An 18528-nucleotide genomic window follows, 5' to 3' on the forward strand; every position below is an offset into this window, starting at 1 on the left:
ATAACAAAACACCATTTGGGTTCAGAGGGGGGGGGGGGGACCATGCCTCCCAATCACTCCTCTCCAGGTCTCACTGTCATTGCCCACGTGAGCATTGAAGTCCCCCAGCCCCTCCCTGAGCCGTCACCCCTCCCCTGAAGATCAAAAATATCCTTCAATAATGAAAGAGACAGCTTTGGACTGATTGACTGATGGATGGGACAGTTGTGGAAATGTCATTTTTCTAGTTTTATGTACTCATTTCATTCATAGTCCTTCGCATATATTCATTTCTGATTTTTGCTTTGTAGACCTGAAGAGGTCAGGACGAACTTAAGAACTTAATCTTAGTTACACAGTATCTGTTTATTCCCCCTTACAGACAGAGATAATGTGTAGAGGCCCTGAGATGTCTGCATCCAGACATCTGGGATCTGATTTACCAGCACACACTCTTCCCTCGAAGGGGGTTTACAACCATGGAGTCAGATACCACGGTGCCCTGAGGGAGGTTATAATTTAGTGGCCAGTTTGACCTCACCTTCAGAGTAACAACACACCAGTCTTCGTTTACAATGATATAGATCATGACATGCAATGGATGTCCTGTAGGTGAAGGCTTATTGTGAAAAAAAAATAAAAACATATACATGAATATGTATATAAATTAATTGTTTTAAATCATTAATCAATAAAACATATAAACAGAGAAGCTGTAAATAGATAAATCAATTTTACTTATTTTGTTCTGAATAAATAAATGAAGACAAAGAGATATACTAAATATAAAGAAATAAAACATAACTTTTTTCAAAAATTAATAAACAATAATTTATATTCTTATTAAATAATAGGTCTCTGGGTACAGTTTGACCAGCAGGACTCACCCCGCCCCAGTTCAGAGTCCTTGCCAGGTCATTGCCGGTCCCCAGTGGAAGGATGGCCACAGGAGGCTGGGGGTGGAGCCTCAGCTGGTCCAACACTGACAGGATCCAGCCCACCTGGAACCAAACAGGGACACACGCGCCAGAAACTACATCATGTTCATCAATATACAAATAAAACATCTGAATGTTTGAGCTGAGATGTCCAGGTGTAGGAAGAGAGAACATCCTAAGAACCAGAGCCTGTAATGATTATTGAGTATTGAACAGAAGTTCTCCATGTGGTCTGGACTCACTGTGCCGTCGCCTCCACAGGCCAGGATCCTCAGATTGGGCACTTTGGCGTACAACTCCAACCTGCAGGGGTTGAAACAACATTCAGAACCAAGGTTTCCAGGGTTCCAGGTTTCTGGTAGAGGACTCGAGCTGGAAAGGAACAACCACCCATCTTATCCAGCGGAGATGGGATGGTGGGTGAAGGAAGTATATCTCCCACACAGGGGACCAGAGTTTGAATTGGACAAGTACAGTGGAACTTTTATGGTTCCAGTTTTCAGTCAAGTCTTTAGGAAAGAACATTAATGGTTCAGCTAAACTACCTCATATCATGACTTTTCCAGTCAAACAAGGTATGCATTGGGTGCTGAGGAACCATTGGAACGCCCAACACTCAAGATACAAAAAAGGTCATGTTGGAATGGTGCTACTCTAGTAACAATAGGGAGCCAGACTACATGAAGACAAGGCTTTGATACTCTCAGTCTAAATCAACAATGAAACAGCTGTTAACTCAGTGTTGCAACCCCTTGTTGTAAGCTACAACAAGGGGTGCCAGGATGCTGGTCAGATTGGGGGAATTAACTCAACTTCCTCCCAGAGATTGGGTACCAAACTCCAATGACAAACAGTAACTGACCCAAGATATATCATAGCTAAGAGAACCTGTCAACCCCTATGAGCGAAGTACCACCAGAAGGTCTTCCATGGGATTTTAGTCCAGCAGTGAGAACCATCCCTACTGTGACCTTCACTGAAACCAGTGATACAGAACACTGAGGAAGATAACTTCTCAGTCTGTCACATCAGAAGGACAAATCATGGAGAAGGACGGTCTTACCCCTCTCTGGGTCCTCCTTTGGTCAGGTCGAACACCTGTCGAGGGTTCAGGTACCACATGAAGGACTGAATGATCTTTGCTCCCTGAAAGACAAGTAAGATGCAGAGAAAACCAGAGGGTCAGTCTGTGGAGACTTCCAGAAGAAATGTTGGAGGTTTCAGAGCTCCACCATTCAGGCAAGGAGAGAGAGAACGGTACCTGGTTCCCGCCACTCTTCGGGTTCACGAAAACCAGCACAGGCTTGATGAGCTGCGAAGGGATTGGCTTCACCAGGAATGGTTTCCAGCGGCAATCTTGGAGCTGGAAGGCAAAACAATTAATATTCACAGTTCCAATGGGTTCCCCTGATCTGTGCTCAGAAACAGAACTTTATTTAATCATCCTCAGAACCAGATCGACACTAAACCGTCCTCCGGACCAGATCGACACTAAACCGTCCTCCGGACCAGATCGACACCAATACGTCCTCCGGACCAGAACGACACTAAACCGTCCTCCGGACCAGAACGACACTAAACCGTCCTCCGGACCAGATCGACACTAAACCGTCCTCCGGACCAGAACGACACTAAACCGTCCTCCGGACCAGAACGACACCAAACCGTCCTCCGGACCAGATCGACACCAAACCGTCCTCCGGACCAGAACGACACCAAACCGTCCTCCGGACCAGATCGACACTAAACCGTCCTCCGGACCAGATCGACACTAAACCGTCCTCCGGACCAGATCGACACTAAACCGTCCTCCGGACCAGAACGACACCAAACCGTCCTCCGGACCAGAACGACACCAAACCGTCCTCCGGACCAGAACGACACCTAACCGTCCTCCGGACCAGATCGACACCAAACCGTCCTCCGGACCAGAACGACACCAAACCGTCCTCCGGACCAGAACGACACCTAACCGTCCTCCGGACCAGATCGACACTAAACCGTCCTCCGGACCAGATCGACACTAAACCGTCCTCCGGACCAGATCGACACTAAACCGTCCTCCGGACCAGAACGACACTAAACCGTCCTCCGGACCAGAACGACACTAAACCGTCCTCCGGACCAGATCGACACTAAACCGTCCTCCGGACCAGAACGACACTAAACCGTCCTCCGGACCAGAACGACACTAAACCGTCCTCAGAACCAGATCGACACTAAACCGTCCTCCGGACCAGATCGACACTAAACCGTCCTCCGGACCAGAACGACATCTAACCGTCCTCCGGACCAGAACGACATCTAACCGTCCTCCGGACCAGAACGACATCTAACCGTCTTCCGGACCAGAACGACATCTAACCGTCCTCCGGACCAGAACGACATCTAACCGTCCTCCGGACCAGAACGACATCTAACCGTCCTCCGGACCAGAACGACATCTAACCGTCCTCCGGACCAGATCGACACCTAACCGTCCTCCGGACCAGAACGACATCTAACCGTCCTCCGGACCAGAACGACATCTAACCGTCCTCCGGACCAGAACGACACTAAACCGTCCTCCGGACCAGATCGACACCTAACCGTCCTCCGGACCAGATCGACACCTAACCGTCCTCCGGACCAGAACTTCTTCAGAAGGTCTAGTGCAGACTTGCATCGTCTCACCTCAGATCCTTTCTTACTGGTCTTGTTGCATTTTAGAGACGTCCGTTTCTTCTTTTTACTCGACTTCAGCGACGTCTGCAGAAAACAGTAAGAGACAGTCACCAGCATGTAATCTGTCCGCACCATAAAGACATATTTTAATGTGAGGACATGTCTACATGTAGGGCTGGGCGATAAGGCTAAAAAATAAATTTCTGATTTTTTTTTTCCCAACCAAATCAGATTTTAATCGATTCTCTCCCCTGTTTAAAAAAAAAAAAAAAGCTTTTATTGCAGTCAAGCGATGAGTTAATCTGAATTTTACGTGCAACAAGCAATGAAACCAGCTTGTAAAAAGAGGTTGCAGGTGCTGCCACTGTAAACAATGAACATGTATAATTATAAACAAAGAAAAAAACATGTTTGCACATAGTGCTTTTCCACAGTGCGCTAGTTTTTCAGTTTTTAGCCTTTTAGAATTGGCCTCACTTGTTTAACTTTATTCTAACATAAAAAACTAATAAAAGTGCCTCCTCTTGGAAGAAAAATAGTTGGTCCTTTCAGAGTATTTTGACAATAAATAACCAAAACAATGTCCCATTTTGGGAATGAGGTAATAAAAATTCAAGTTTCATTTTACTTAACATGTTTTTCAATACAATTGACCACTTTTATACAAAACAGTTTTCAGAAATCCCTGAATGTCAACAAAATTAAAGGTATATTTCAAACATACATTATTATTACTGTTTTTTGTTTAATCAACACATTTTTGGCGAGGAAGACGAGCCTGTCAACTGCGCCTGGCTTCAGACACGCCCTGCGGCATGTTGATGGGGCACTTGTTGCAGGGACAGAGAGATATTTCTGGTCCAGCTTACGGGAGTCTTGGAAAGACCAGAACATGCGCTTCCACCATTAAAGTGGATCAGTTTCTGGGTCTGCCTCAGGTTGCAAGCTCTGTCTAGATTTTGTTGAGGAGCTGCCACTGGCACACTTTTTTTTGATGAAATAAATTAAATGAATGAAATGAAATTAAATGAAAAATACTTTATTAATCCCCAAAGGGAAATATTGTAGTATATAATAATAAATAACTAGAGGAGGTCTTGTTCCGGAGGCTGATGGCTGCTGGCAGGAATGATCTTCTGTATCTTTCAGTCTTACATGGGACCTGAAGAAGCCTCTCACTGAACACACTTTGTTGTTTCATCACTGTGTTGTGGAGAGGATGTGAAGAATCCTCCATCATCTTCATCAGCTTGTGCAGCATTCTTCTTTGGACAATCAGCTCCAGCGGCTCCAGAGTTCCTCCAAGCACAGAAGCAGCTTTCTGGATCAGTTTGTTGATTCTCTTCAAGTCTCTGCTTCTGATGCTACTACCCCAGCAGATGCTGCAAAGCTGACTGCACTCTCCACAACAGACTTATAGAAGATATGCAACATCTTGGTGCAGACGTTAAACCATCTCAGCTTCCTTAAGAATAAGAAGGCAGCCAAAGTCGTCTTCTTATTGGGTGGAGTGTGTTCTCCTCTGTGCACCGCTGGACCAGGAAGCAGTTGGGGTGCGCTTGTTTCAGCAGGCAGGGACATCAGTTCAGTGAGATGTGTTTGATGTGTTCAGCCTGTCTGGATTATTCTACGTTACCCGGAACCTGAGCTCTATCAGGGATGCCATGTCCAAAGGTTCATCCTCCACATGGTCGCTGTATTAAGGTACTGTTTTGGTGAGATCGGCGTCTTCCTCCGCTGGCTGTAGGAAACTAGTTTTGAGCAAATGGAGTACCGGTTTAATAAAGGCCATACTGATGTAAGCCTGAGCTGACAGAGCACCGGTCCCGGTCCACACTCTGAGGACATGTCCACACAGTGAGGACATGTCTACACTCTGAGGACATGTCCACACGGTGAGGACATGTCTACACTCTGAGGACATGTCCACACGGTGAGGACATGTCTACACTCTGGGGACATGTCCACACGGTGAGGACATGTCCACACGGTGGGGACATGTCCACACGGTGAGGACATGTCCACACGGTGAGGACATGTCTACACGGTGAGGACATGTCCACACTCTGGGGACATGTCTACACTCTGGGGACATGTCTACACTCTGGGGACATGTCCACACGGTGAGGACATGTCTACACTCTGAGGACATGTCCACACGGTGAGGACATGTCCACACGGTGAGGACATGTCCACACGGTGAGGACATGTCCACACTCTGGGGACATGTCCACACTCTGGGGACATGTCCACACGGTGAGGACATGTCTACACTCTGGGGACATGTCTACACTCTGAGGACATGTCTACACTCTGAGGACATGTCTACACTCTGGGGACATGTGTACAGGGTGAGGACATGTCCACACTGGGGACATGTCTACACGGTGAGGACATGTCTACACGGTGAGGACATGTCTACACGGTGAGGACATGTCTACACTCTGGGGACATGTCTACACTCTGGGGACATGTCTACACGGTGAGGACATGTCTACACTCTGGGGACATGTCTACACTCTGGGGACATGTCTACACTCTGGGGACATGTGTACAGGGTGAGGACATGTCCACACTCTGGGGACATGTCTACACTCTGGGGACATGTCTACACTCTGGGGACATGTCTACACGGTGAGGACATGTCCACACTGAGGACATGTCTACACTCTGGGGACATGTCTACACTCTGGGGACATGTGTACAGGGTGAGGACATGTCCACACTGGGGACATGTCTACACGGTGAGGACATGTCCACACGGTGAGGACATTTCCACACGGTGAGGACATGTCTACACTCTGAGGACATGTCTACACTCTGAGGACATGTCTACACTCTGGGGACATGTCTACACGGTGAGGACATGTCTACACTCTGGGGACATGTCTACACTCTGGGGACATGTGTACAGGGTGAGGACATGTCCACACTCTGGGGACATGTCTACACTCTGGGGACATGTCTACACGGTGAGGACATGTCCACACTGAGGACATGTCTACACTCTGGGGACATGTGTACAGGGTGAGGACATGTCTACACTCTGGGGACATGTCTACACTCTTGGGACATGTCTACACGGTGAGGACATGTCCACACTGTGAGGACATGTCTACACGGTGAGGACATGTCTACACTCTGGGGACATGTCTACACTCTGGGGACATGTCTACACTCTGGGGACATGTCCACACTCTGGGGACATGTCCACACTCTGGGGACATGTGTACAGGGTGAGGACATGTCTACACTCTGGGGACATGTCTACACTCTGGGGACATGTCCACACTCTGGGGACATGTCTACACTCTGGGGACATGTGTACAGGGTGAGGACATGTCCACACTCTGGGGACATGTCCACACGGTGAGGACATTTCTACACGGTGAGGACATGTCTACACGGTGAGGACATGTCTACACTCTGGGGACATGTCTACACTCTGAGGACATGTCTACACTCTGAGGACATGTCTACACTCTGAGGACATGTCCACACGGTGGGGACATGTCTACACGGTGAGGACATGTCTACATGGTGAGGACATGTCTACACTCTGGGGACATGTCCACACTCTGGGGACATGTCCACACGGTGAGGACATGTCTACACGGTGAGGACATGTCCACACGGTGAGGACATGTCTACACTCTGGGGACATGTCCACACGGTGAGGACATGTCTACACGGTGAGGACATGTCTACACGGTGAGGACATGTCCACACGGTGAGGACATGTCTACACGGTGAGGACATGTCAACACGGTGAGGACATGTCTACACTCTGGGGACATGTCCACACGGTGAGGACATGTCTACACTCTGGGGACATGTCCACACGGTGAGGACATGTCTACACGGTGAGGACATGTCTACACGGTGAGGACATGTCTACACTCTGAGGACATGTCAACACGGTGAGGACATGTCAACACGGTGAGGACATGTCTACACTCTGGGGACATGTCCACACGGTGAGGACATGTCAACACGGTGAGGACATGTCTACACTCTGAGGACATGTCAACACGGTGAGGACATGTCAACACGGTGAGGACATGTCTACACTCTGGGGACATGTCCACACGGTGAGGACATGTCTACACTCTGGGGACATGTCCACACGGTGAGGACATGTCTACACTCTGGGGACATGTCCACACGGTGAGGACATGTCTACACTCTGAGGACATGTCAACACGGTGAGGACATGTCAACACGGTGAGGACATGTCTACACTCTGGGGACATGTCCACACGGTGAGGACATGTCTACACGGTGAGGACATGTCTACACGGTGAGGACATGTCTACACGGTGAGGACATTTCCACACGGTGAGGACATTTCCACACGGTGAGGACATGTCTACACTCTGGGGACATGTCCACACGGTGAGGACATGTCTACACTCTGGGGACATGTCCACACGGTGAGGACATGTCTGTCTCTGTACCTGAGGTCTTCGGACTCTGATGATCCAGGTGGGGGGGACGATGACGGCAGCGTGAGCTCCTAGCGAGCAGCATTCTTCTATCTGCTGCAGCATGAAGCACGTCACCTTGTTGTGATACTGAAACCCAGACAGAAAGTCCATCTCAGTGACAGTCAACAACGTTTCCCTCCATCCGCCGGCGTTCTCCCACAACTCACCGCCTGTTTGCACCACGAGCAGCTGATGGCAACTATCTCCTTGCTGTGGAATGAAAACTTCTGCTGGAAGCCCTGTCGGAGAACCGGGTTGGAGAACCAGGTTGGAGAACCGTGTTGGAGAACCGGGTCGGAGAGATACGTAGGAGAACAGGGTCAGAGTGAATATCATTCAGGGTCAGAATAGATCTTTATGGTCTCGGTATAAACTCACACATTGTTCAACTGTAAATGCATATTTGTGCGTTTAAATAAAGTTGTAAAAAAATTCATTTTAAATTTCAACTAAATTTATTTTGTTGGGAAACTTTCTTTTTAGGTGCTTAAAGTATCCGATTAACATGTTTGATTCAAGGCTATTGATGTGAAAGGAAGACGTCTTCCATGGATTGCTTTTGACTTGGTTATGTTTTAGAAACGATGCGGTCGAGCAGGGATAATCCAGGAAATCTACAGACCCGTCTGACTGCGAGACATACCAGCATATTCATATTCAGATGTACAACAAGTAACAAATGAACTTAAAAACAACAGCAGTGTGTGTCCAGATGGCTTAGAGCAGGGGTGCCCAAAGTGGGATATTGAACAATAACTAAAATAACTTAATACATTTGCTTGTGTCTCATCCTTAAAGCTGCAGTGTTTGGCCCATGGCTCACTGAATTACTTTCAGTTTGGCCCTTGGAGGATCAAAAGTTTGGGCACCCCTGGCTTCGGGGTTAAATTTCTCAAGCTTGGATCCAGAGTGTCTGTCTTGACCGATCAGTTTAATTGGTCTATAGACCCATGATCCATTCCTCTCATCTGGAAAACTGCAAGGGTAACGCCCTTTTTTTTCAGATCACTCTGATGTAAGCAATATTTGTCTAATTTGAATTTCAATTGGAAATTATATTTACCATACTTATCAACTATACAATTACCTTAATTACTTTAACATCTGATCTCCCAGTAAGTCAGGTTTTCACTGGAGATATTCTACAACTTACTTAAAATCACAAATGACACAGGTACAAATTTCTTGATTTTTCTAAATGTTTTTGGTAAGAGGGAGATATGAAAATATTAACTGGTAGTAAAAAAAACTCAACAAATCTCAAATCTGGTTTGGGTCTAGTTTGGTTTGGGTTTGGTTTAGATTGGGTTTGGTCTGGTTTGGGTTTGGTCTGGGTCTGGTTTGGTCTGGTTTGGTTTGGGTTTGGTCTGGGTTGGGTCTGGTTTGGTTTGGGTTTGGTCTGGGTCTGGTTTGGTCTGGTCTGGTCTGGTTTGGGTTTGGTCTGGGTTGGGTCTGGTTTGGTTTGGTTTGGGTTTGGTCTGGGTCTGGTTTGGTTTGGGTTTGGTCTGGGTCTGTGTTGGGTCTGGTCTGGGTTGGGTCTGGTCTGGGTTGGGTCTGGTCTGGGTCTGGTTTGGTTTGGTCTGGGTCTGGTTTGGGTCTGGTCTGGTCTAGGTCTGGTCTAGGTCTGGTCTGGGTCTGGTCCCTTGTTTCTAGCGTACGACTGTCCTGTGTTGGTCTTGCATCATGTCTGACCGCGTATCTGCATCATGTCTGACCGCGTATCTGCATCATGTCTGACCGCGTATCTGCATCATGCCTGACCGCGTATCTGCATCATGTCTGACCGCGTATCTGCATCATGTCTGACCGCGTATCTGCATCATGTCTGACCGCGTATCTGCATCATGTCTGACCGCGTATCTGCATCATGTCTGACCGCGTATCTGCATCATGTCTGACCGCGTATCTGCATCATGTCTGACCGCGTATCTGCATCATGTCTGACCGCGTATCTGCATCATGTCTGACCGCGTATCTGCATCATGTCTGACCGCGTATCTGCATCATGTCTGACCGCGTATCTGCATCATGTCTGACCGCGTATCTGCATCATGTCTGACCGCGTATCTGCATCATGTCTGACCGCGTATCTGCATCATGTCTGACCGCGTATCTGCATCATGTCTGACCGCGTATCTGCATCATGTGTGACCGCGTATCTGCATCATGTATGACCGCGTATCTGCATCATGTCTGACCGCGTATCTGCATCATGTCTGACCGCGTATCTGCATCATGTCTGACCGCGTATCTGCATCATGTCTGACCGCGTATCTGCATCATGTCTGACCGCGTATCTGCATCATGTCTGACCGCGTATCTGCATCATGTCTGACCGCGTATCTGCATCATGTCTGACCGCGTATCTGCATCATGTCTGACCGTGTATCTGCATCATGTCTGACCGCGTATCTGCATCATGTCTGACCGCGTATCTGCATCATGTGTGACCGTGTATCTGCATCATGCCTGACCGCGTATCTGCATCATGCCTGACCGCGTATCTGCATCATGTCTGACCGCGTATCTGCATCATGTCTGACCGTGTATCTGCATCATGTCTGACCGCGTATCTGCATCATGTCTGACCGCGTATCTGCATCATGTCTGACCGTGTTTCTGCATCATGTATGACCGTGTTTCTGCATCATGTCTGACCGCGTATCTGCATCATGTCTGACCGTGTATCTGCATCATGTCTGACCGCGTATCTGCATCATGTCTGACCGCGTATCTGCATCATGTCTGACCGCGTATCTGCATCATGTCTGACCGCGTATCTGCATCATGTCTGACCGCGTATCTGCATCATGTGTGACCGCGTATCTGCATCATGTCTGACCGCGTATCTGCATCATGTCTGACCGCGTATCTGCATCATGTGTGACCGCGTATCTGCATCATGTATGACCGCGTATCTGCATCATGTCTGACCGCGTATCTGCATCATGTCTGACCGCGTATCTGCATCATGTCTGACCGCGTATCTGCATCATGTCTGACCGCGTATCTGCATCATGTCTGACCGCGTATCTGCATCATGTCTGACCGTGTATCTGCATCATGTCTGACCGCGTATCTGCATCATGTCTGACCGCGTATCTGCATCATGTCTGACCGCGTATCTGCATCATGTCTGACCGCGTATCTGCATCATGTCTGACCGCGTATCTGCATCATGTCATACCGTGTATGTTTTGCATGTTATGTGTGTAATATCATGTGTGTGTTCTGATTCTCCGCCTTACAAACGTGATGTTACAACTCACGGTGTTTTCCAGAAATTATTATTATAGTATATAAATAAAATCAATACATAATTATTTTAATTATTTCTCATTTAATTATGAAGAATGTACTGAAAATGTATCTATTGCAAAACTATCAAGATTAATAATAGAAAGATATAATTTAATAAAAAAATTTTAAAATGACATATTTTCCTACATTCTGAAAAGTTTATTTATTCTAAATATGTTTCCAGATGGAATTATCATTAATATAATGAATTATTTAAAATGGTAAAACAACTGTAAAAATAACATGATTGTTTATGTGTGTTAATTGAATATGAAGAGCAAAATATATTTTTAAAGAAATAATGATAATAATAATGATAATAATAATAATAATAATAATAATAATAATAATAATAATAATAGCCCTATGGCAACCTGTCCAAGGTGATTCTGTCTCGCACCTAATGTTTGCTGAGATATGAATGAATGGAAATAATAACAGACCAAAACTAATAATATTAAGTTATGAATGTAATTTAGGAAGGAATTCAGACACTGACCTTCCCACACTGCCGACACTTCCCAGTCTGGCGTCTCCGGTGGACCCAGTGGTGCCGGACCATGTTAGACTGTAAGACAAGAGGCTGGTGAAGCGAGCTGCAGGTCAGGATGATGCGGCCCAAAGACACACTGACCTCTCTGACGGCCCGAGATGCCGGTTCCCGGAAGGACGGCTTGCACCTGAAGTTAATCTGATGGAGAGAAGACAGAATGAGGAGGAGGAGGAGGAAGACCTGAGAAGAGCAGCTCCTTTACCTTCTCCAGCTGCTCCATGCACATGATGTGCACAGATATCTTACATCCAGCACACTTCTTCCTCGGGACAGACTTTTGCTGAGGAACAAAAGAACGATGAGAAGAAGAAGGTTGAACTGGGACCAGACCTAGACCAGAGCCAGGACTCACCAGAGACTTGGCGATGCAGAACTGTTCTCCAACGTAGCAGAAGTCTCCGGAGACGCTGGCCTCGAACCAGATGTGGTCCCCATACTGGGCGTTTTCCTGCAACCACAAGCGACAGCTCACAGCAGCAGTCTTGCAAGCTTTCAGTTCCCCAGTTCCTCAGACTGGGACCAGTGTTAGGGTATCTGATGGGAGGACTCACGGTCCAGTCGATGGAGCTGTTGAGCTGCAGGGAGTCAGCCTGTCCCGCCGCCACCATGTTGGGCTGAGTGGCGCCGTGCTTTGCTATGGCCTTCCTGCTGACAACAACACATGTCTGAAGGAGAGTCATGACATCGTCATCACACGTATGAACCTGCTTCCAGCTGTTCACGTGTTCACGATCAGACCATCAGAATAAAACTGGTCTCCAACAGGCGCACATGCACGGAGTCTGTAAACACAAAGGCTTCCCTGTCAAGCAGAAAGAAGACCGTGGGCAGCCTGGACGTCCGAAGCAGCTCCCGGTGAGCGGAAACTGCTCAGCCTGGAGCTGCATCTCATCACCTCAGTTTTCAGCTTCATAATGTCCCAGGTGGGATTTTTTAATCTCGCCCCACCAGGCGTCATTTTGAGGAAGATGGAGATACAAAACTTTTCACTCTTTATTCGCAGCTTTTTATCGTAATGTTCAGGTTTATGTCATTCTAGGGGAAATGCAGTTTATGACGGTCATTTTTCACCAATAGGAAACTTAACAGTCGTTGAGTATTGATCCTCCAATATTACAGACACTTCTGTATTACACATATTGAATAATGATAATGGAGTGAATGAAGGGATTCATTATTAAAGGGATTCTGCCTCCCAGGTGAGGTTTTCCGGGCAGGAGGAGACCCCGTAAATAAAATGAAAATATTTATATGAGGCAAAAAAAAAAAAAAAAAAAAAAAATCACAGATTTTTATTCCTCCAGAAATTTGAGACTGATCATGTTTCCTGGGAAGACGAGCTGGAGACTGGTGGTCTGGTGGTCTGGACTGCTAGGGGCCTCCAGATGACTCTACATACAGTCAGAAACCCTCATGCAATCTACCGCGTTTAAAAATAAAGTCATGAGTAAAAGAGATGTTAAAACTCAGGAAATGTATGCTGTGTGTTGCCATGATGCCAAGGAGGAAAGACATCAGAATGGTGTCCATTCATCTGAGCTTATCAGGTCATTTACAGGAAACGTTAAAGCCACGGTTCCGATTAGGCCCGACCGATATGGATTTTTTTATACCGATAAAGTCAAAGTTAAAACATTCTAAGCTCATTCTTAAACTCATGTCTACCTGTTAGATGCCATGAACGATCTGAATTATTCACTGATTTAAAAACTGTGAATCCGGTTTTCTTATTCCACAGCACCGACACACCGTCATGTTTCATCAGCTGACCTCTTTCCTTCTTCATCGTATCTGACAGGGAAACCAAAGTGTTCCCACACAAGTTCCTCCGCTCGCCATGACCACGCTGCACTTGTGTGGAACGATTTTACACGCAGCTTTCTTTTATTTTTTCATATCAATCTGCGGATCACGTGTGTGCTGAACCGTAGATACTGATCCGAACGGATCGCAGATCAATGATGATCCGTTGCACCACTAATAATAAGAAGTATTCAGAAGTTGTGTAAATGGCACGCAGCCACCAACTTTCACACACGTTTACGAGGTTAAACACTAAGCACTGCTTTCCTCGCTGCAGCGCAGCCACGAGACACGCAATGACCAGTCTGTAGAGAATGTAAGAAAACATCACTGTGTTTGTTTAACATTTCAACTTATTAGTGACTAAATATAAAATACTGGTGAGCAGACGTGACTTTACTTGGCTCAGCTGCCATCTGTTTCACCGTCCGGTTTGCTCTGTCTCGGCTTCCACGGTAGGAGCCATGACCAAGGATGACCCCGCCCCCGCTGCTTATCCAGCATGGGCGCCATCTGCTGGATAAGTAGCCCAAGTACATTTTTAACTGGGCAGCCTCACAAACAAACATGACAAAAATAAATCAATAAAAAAAAAAATCGATACTGATAGCCGATATCACCCTGGACCCCCATATCAATAATATCGGCCGGCCGATACATCGGTCGGACCCCAGTTCTGATGACGACCAGAGACATTTATCTGCTTTCAGCAACTCTCCTGTGGGTCGCTCTTTTTTCCCGTTTGTTCCTCACAGAGCACTCGGCTCGCAGACTGCAGGTCTACTGGTGGAACAGTCGCTAAGACGACAGGAGGAAGAGAAGGGGAGGAAGAGGAGGACAGGAGGAAGAGGAGGGGGAGGAGGGGAGGAAGAAGAGGGGAGGGGAGGAAGAGGAGGTTTCTAGAGGGTCTCGGCTGCAGCCTGGAAAATGAGGCGGGGCTGGATATTTGGATTGATTGGATTAACCCCAACCCCACGCCCATTGGACGCCCAACCCCACGCCCATTGGTCGCCCATCCTCACGCCCATAGGACCCACAACCCCACGCCCATCCTCACGCCCATTGGACGCCCAACCCCACGCCCATTGGTCGCCCATCCTCACGCCCATTGGACCCCCAACCCCACGCCCATCCTCACGCCCATTGGACGCCCAACCCAACGCCCATTGGACGCCCAACACCACGCCCATCCTCACGCCCATTGGACGCCCAACCCCACGCCCATTGGACGCCCAACCGCACGCCCATTGGACGCCCAACCGCACGCCCATTGGATGCCCAACCCCACGCCCATCCTCACGCCCATTGGACGCCCAACCCCACGCCCATTGGACGCCCAACACCACGCCCATCCTCACGCCCATTGGACGCCCAACCCCACGCCCATTGGACGCCCAACCGCACGCCCATTGGATGCCCAACCCCACGCCCATCCTCATGCCCATTGGACGCCCAACCGCACGCCCATTGGACCCCAAACCCCACGCCCATTGGATGCCCAACACCACGCTCATCCTCACGCCCGAAAAAAGCCAACATGGCGGGACAGTGCACGTTGACAAAGTGGCTTCTGGATAAACCACCAGAATTCTGGACAGACCAGAGCAAAGTGGATATATTTGCATCTTAAATGTGTTACAGCAGCTGTCAGCACAGTGGTGGTTCTGAACTCCTTGCAGTGACTGAGAGGACATTAAGGTGTCAATGTGATCCAGCCGGATTCCATCTGTTCAACTGCTAACGTTGGGTTTATACTGGTGCATCACCAGTTACGATGTTGCCCATGCAAGCTCCACGTTGGTCTGTGGAGGCTCGGCAATCTCCTCTGGACCCAACGTGCACCCCTGCCTGCAGCGCGGTTGCGAGGAAGTACTCCCTTGTGACTGGGGATTACATGTTTTCATGTATGTTTAAATATTTCTGCAGCTCCTGCTAAATTTGTGCAGTAACCATGGAATATAACTTCAACAGACGCTGTGAGCTTTCACTTGCCAAAAGAGCCAGGTAAATCCAGACAAAGCTCATCTGAAATGTGTCATGAAGCAGGACAATGATCCCAAACACAGTAGATCTACCACAGAATCCAGTTTCTGACCTAGACAGAGTCTAGACCTCCACCTGACTGAGGTGATGTGGTGGGACCTTCATATGCTGCAAACCTGAAAGACCTGAAGCGACGATGGGAAAAGATGGGAGCTAAACTCCTCCACAGCCAGAGAGAGGCTGATAACATGATCCTGGAAATCATGTCTTCAGCTTCCTTCAGCCAAAGGAAAAATAAAATGCTGTAAAACTTTAATCAGGATTAAACACCAATCAACTGCTTTGCTCAGCCGGTCTACATACAGCAGGAAGGCGCTCAGGCTCTCCAGCCGGGAATCGTCGGCCCCCAGGGGGCAGAGGCTCCCGGGACCCCGGTACAAGGCTGGATGGCTGACGTAATACACGGAGCTCTTCCGGCTAGGCAGTGGGTGGCCTCTTCCTGGCCAGGGGCTCCCAGCTTTGGAGATGGTGGAGATCTTCCTCCTCCTCTTCTTCCTTTGGCTGGAGGTGCTATAGCAGCTGTAGGGGGCGGAGTCTCCCACAAACACCTGAGAGGAGTTCCTGCGGAGGCAGCGTGGGGCCCGGATCAGGGGCCGGGACAACACGTGGGGGTGATTACTCAACTTATCCAGCGTGGAGGTGGAGGGAGGGGTGGAATCTGGGGAGAAGTTGGGGGCATGGGGCCAGGAGTCCCCCTCTTCCTCTTCCTCTTCCTCAGCCAGCTGCTCCGCCTCAGACACGGGGCTACCTTCTGATTGGCTGCTGTCAAAGTAGACGCTGCTGTCATTTCCTTCTGAGTGGAGGCTACTGGAGCGTGAAAACGTCCTCCCATTGCTGGCCCCGCCCCTCACTTCCACCTGCTGCTCTCCCGCAGGTAGCCCCGCGCCCAGAACCCCATCCTCCTCCTCCTCCTCCTCCTCCTCCTCCTCGGCCATCTGGATGAGGCTGGCCAGCAGCATGGATGGCCCCAGCAGGTGGGCATCAATGGTCCGCAGCTTCCCCACCTTTCTCCGGCACACAGCGAATCTCGGGTTCAAGTTGGGGGTGGTGGTACTGGATCGCCTGCGGGCGTGTCCCCGCCACCTGCCGCGCTGTACAGTCTTCGCCAGCCGTCCCCCACCAGCGCTCGGTGGACCTGGCAGCAGCTGGACACTGGACTGGCGGCGCTGGGTCAGGGCAGAGGATGCCAGCCCAGCGCTGGACCTCCGTCGGGCCTTGCTAGTGGGGACAGCCACGCTGGGCCTCCGCTGACGGCAGGCGCTGGACTCGGCATCCACCTGAAGGGCCGTCTCCTTCCTCTTAAAATGACGACGGAAAAAAGTGTCCATGGTGGATACTGGCCGGACCTCTGAGATGCTCCTCTGTGGCTGTTGGATGCAAACATCAGTTAGCCTGAAGAGATGGAAGCGCAGTCACAGAAATGTGCAAAGGCTTCAGGAAAGTCAACCAAAGAGAGTATCAGTTCTGTTGTAACGACTTGACCTAGAAAGAGTTGAAGGTTTGAAGATTCGGTAGGGACTCATCCTGATTGTGGACTGGACCATCTATTCTATTCTATTAAATTAACTTTTATCCAAAGCGACTTACACATAGGCACATCGGGGGGCAACTCAGGGTTCAGTGTCTTGCCCAAGGACACTTCAGCACATAGTCAGGGGAAGCCTGGAATCGATCTCCCAACTTTCCAGTTGGCTGTAGCTCTTCCTGCTGAGCTACAGCCTGACAGGTAAATGATCTGAAGCCTTTGCACAGTTCTGGACATCATAGGATCAGACACTGCTGGACCACCTCGGTGTAATTCTGATGCTTTTACGGTCAGGCAGGCTGAGAATCACATGTAAAACGACGGAGTTTGAACTGAATTTAGGAGCCCACATTGCCTGGTATGGGTTCTTGCCGTCCGACTCGTGACCTTTTCTGTGATTGCAAGTGTCTGGTGTTTTTTATGGGTCTGAAACCCAGCAGAGAAGATGACGCTGATGGGACAGGAACTAAGAAAGAGCATTCGGACAGACTGCAGGTCCAGAGACTGTAGGATTGAGTAGGAATTCCTTAAATTGTTATACCTCCGTTTCTTTGGTTTCAGTCATATAGAACTTTACTGAAGTAGACCAACGTCATGCAGATCCAAGCTGCTCACCAGGGTGCCAAGCGACCACTGACCAAGCAAAAAAGAAGAAGAAAACCAGCTCACTGACTGGCCGGCACCGAAAACGTCTCATTCACAACCAGTAAACAATGAACCCAAAATAAATTTGTTTGCTTTTACTTTGGTGCTCAGACCTGATCCAGTTTTCAGCAGAATGCATCCACTGGAAGAAGCCGCCAGATATCCCCCATGTTGATGTACACCACTTTGTTTGTGGCCAACTGGAACCAGGAGACATCAGAGTTCTCTTTGTGGGCTTCAACATAAACTGTTTAACTCCAGTTGATTAAACTTAAACTGGAACCATCTGAAAATGACAAAACATTTCTGTAACTCTGTGTGGACTTGTTCTTCTACAGCTCTTCTTCAGATGTTCTGCTTGCAGGTGCAAACACAGACAAACAGCTCTGGCTCTCTGTGATCGTACCAAGATCATTTTACTGATCCAGTTAGTCCTGGTTTCACCTGCCAGGACCACAGGAGCATGAATTATGTAACAGGAAGCGTGGGCTCTCTCTGCAGGAGTAGCAGCATGACAACAGGAAGCTGTCATCGCTGCTGTGGCCTCGACAACGGCAGTAATTAAAGCCACGACTACCTGCTGCCGTCAGG

The 18528-nt window shown here is 48.6% G+C and overlaps 1 protein-coding gene across 1 annotated transcript in view; it reads right to left on the reverse strand.

The window, feature by feature from the left end:
• LOC306766721 (diacylglycerol kinase zeta-like) overlaps positions 1 to 17165 on the reverse strand; it is a 47590-nt gene extending 30425 nt beyond the window's left edge. The window contains exons 1-13 of the mRNA XM_079254542.1: positions 16071 to 17165; positions 12473 to 12566; positions 12274 to 12369; positions 12124 to 12201; positions 12003 to 12059; positions 11868 to 11936; positions 8236 to 8307; positions 8039 to 8155; positions 3591 to 3665; positions 2179 to 2280; positions 1981 to 2063; positions 1160 to 1220; positions 867 to 980 (exon numbers count right to left, since the gene is read on the reverse strand). Coding sequence (XP_079110668.1) covers positions 867 to 980; positions 1160 to 1220; positions 1981 to 2063; positions 2179 to 2280; positions 3591 to 3665; positions 8039 to 8155; positions 8236 to 8307; positions 11868 to 11936; positions 12003 to 12059; positions 12124 to 12201; positions 12274 to 12369; positions 12473 to 12566; positions 16071 to 17095 — 2043 coding nt within the window. The 5' untranslated portion in view covers positions 17096 to 17165. The remainder of the gene's footprint in view (positions 1 to 866; positions 981 to 1159; positions 1221 to 1980; positions 2064 to 2178; positions 2281 to 3590; positions 3666 to 8038; positions 8156 to 8235; positions 8308 to 11867; positions 11937 to 12002; positions 12060 to 12123; positions 12202 to 12273; positions 12370 to 12472; positions 12567 to 16070) is intronic.
• Positions 17166 to 18528: the final 1363 nt, after the last annotated feature.

Source organism: Telmatherina bonti (assembly GCF_933228915.1).
Source record: "Telmatherina bonti genome assembly, chromosome: 2".
NCBI lineage: Eukaryota > Metazoa > Chordata > Actinopteri > Atheriniformes > Telmatherinidae > Telmatherina > Telmatherina bonti.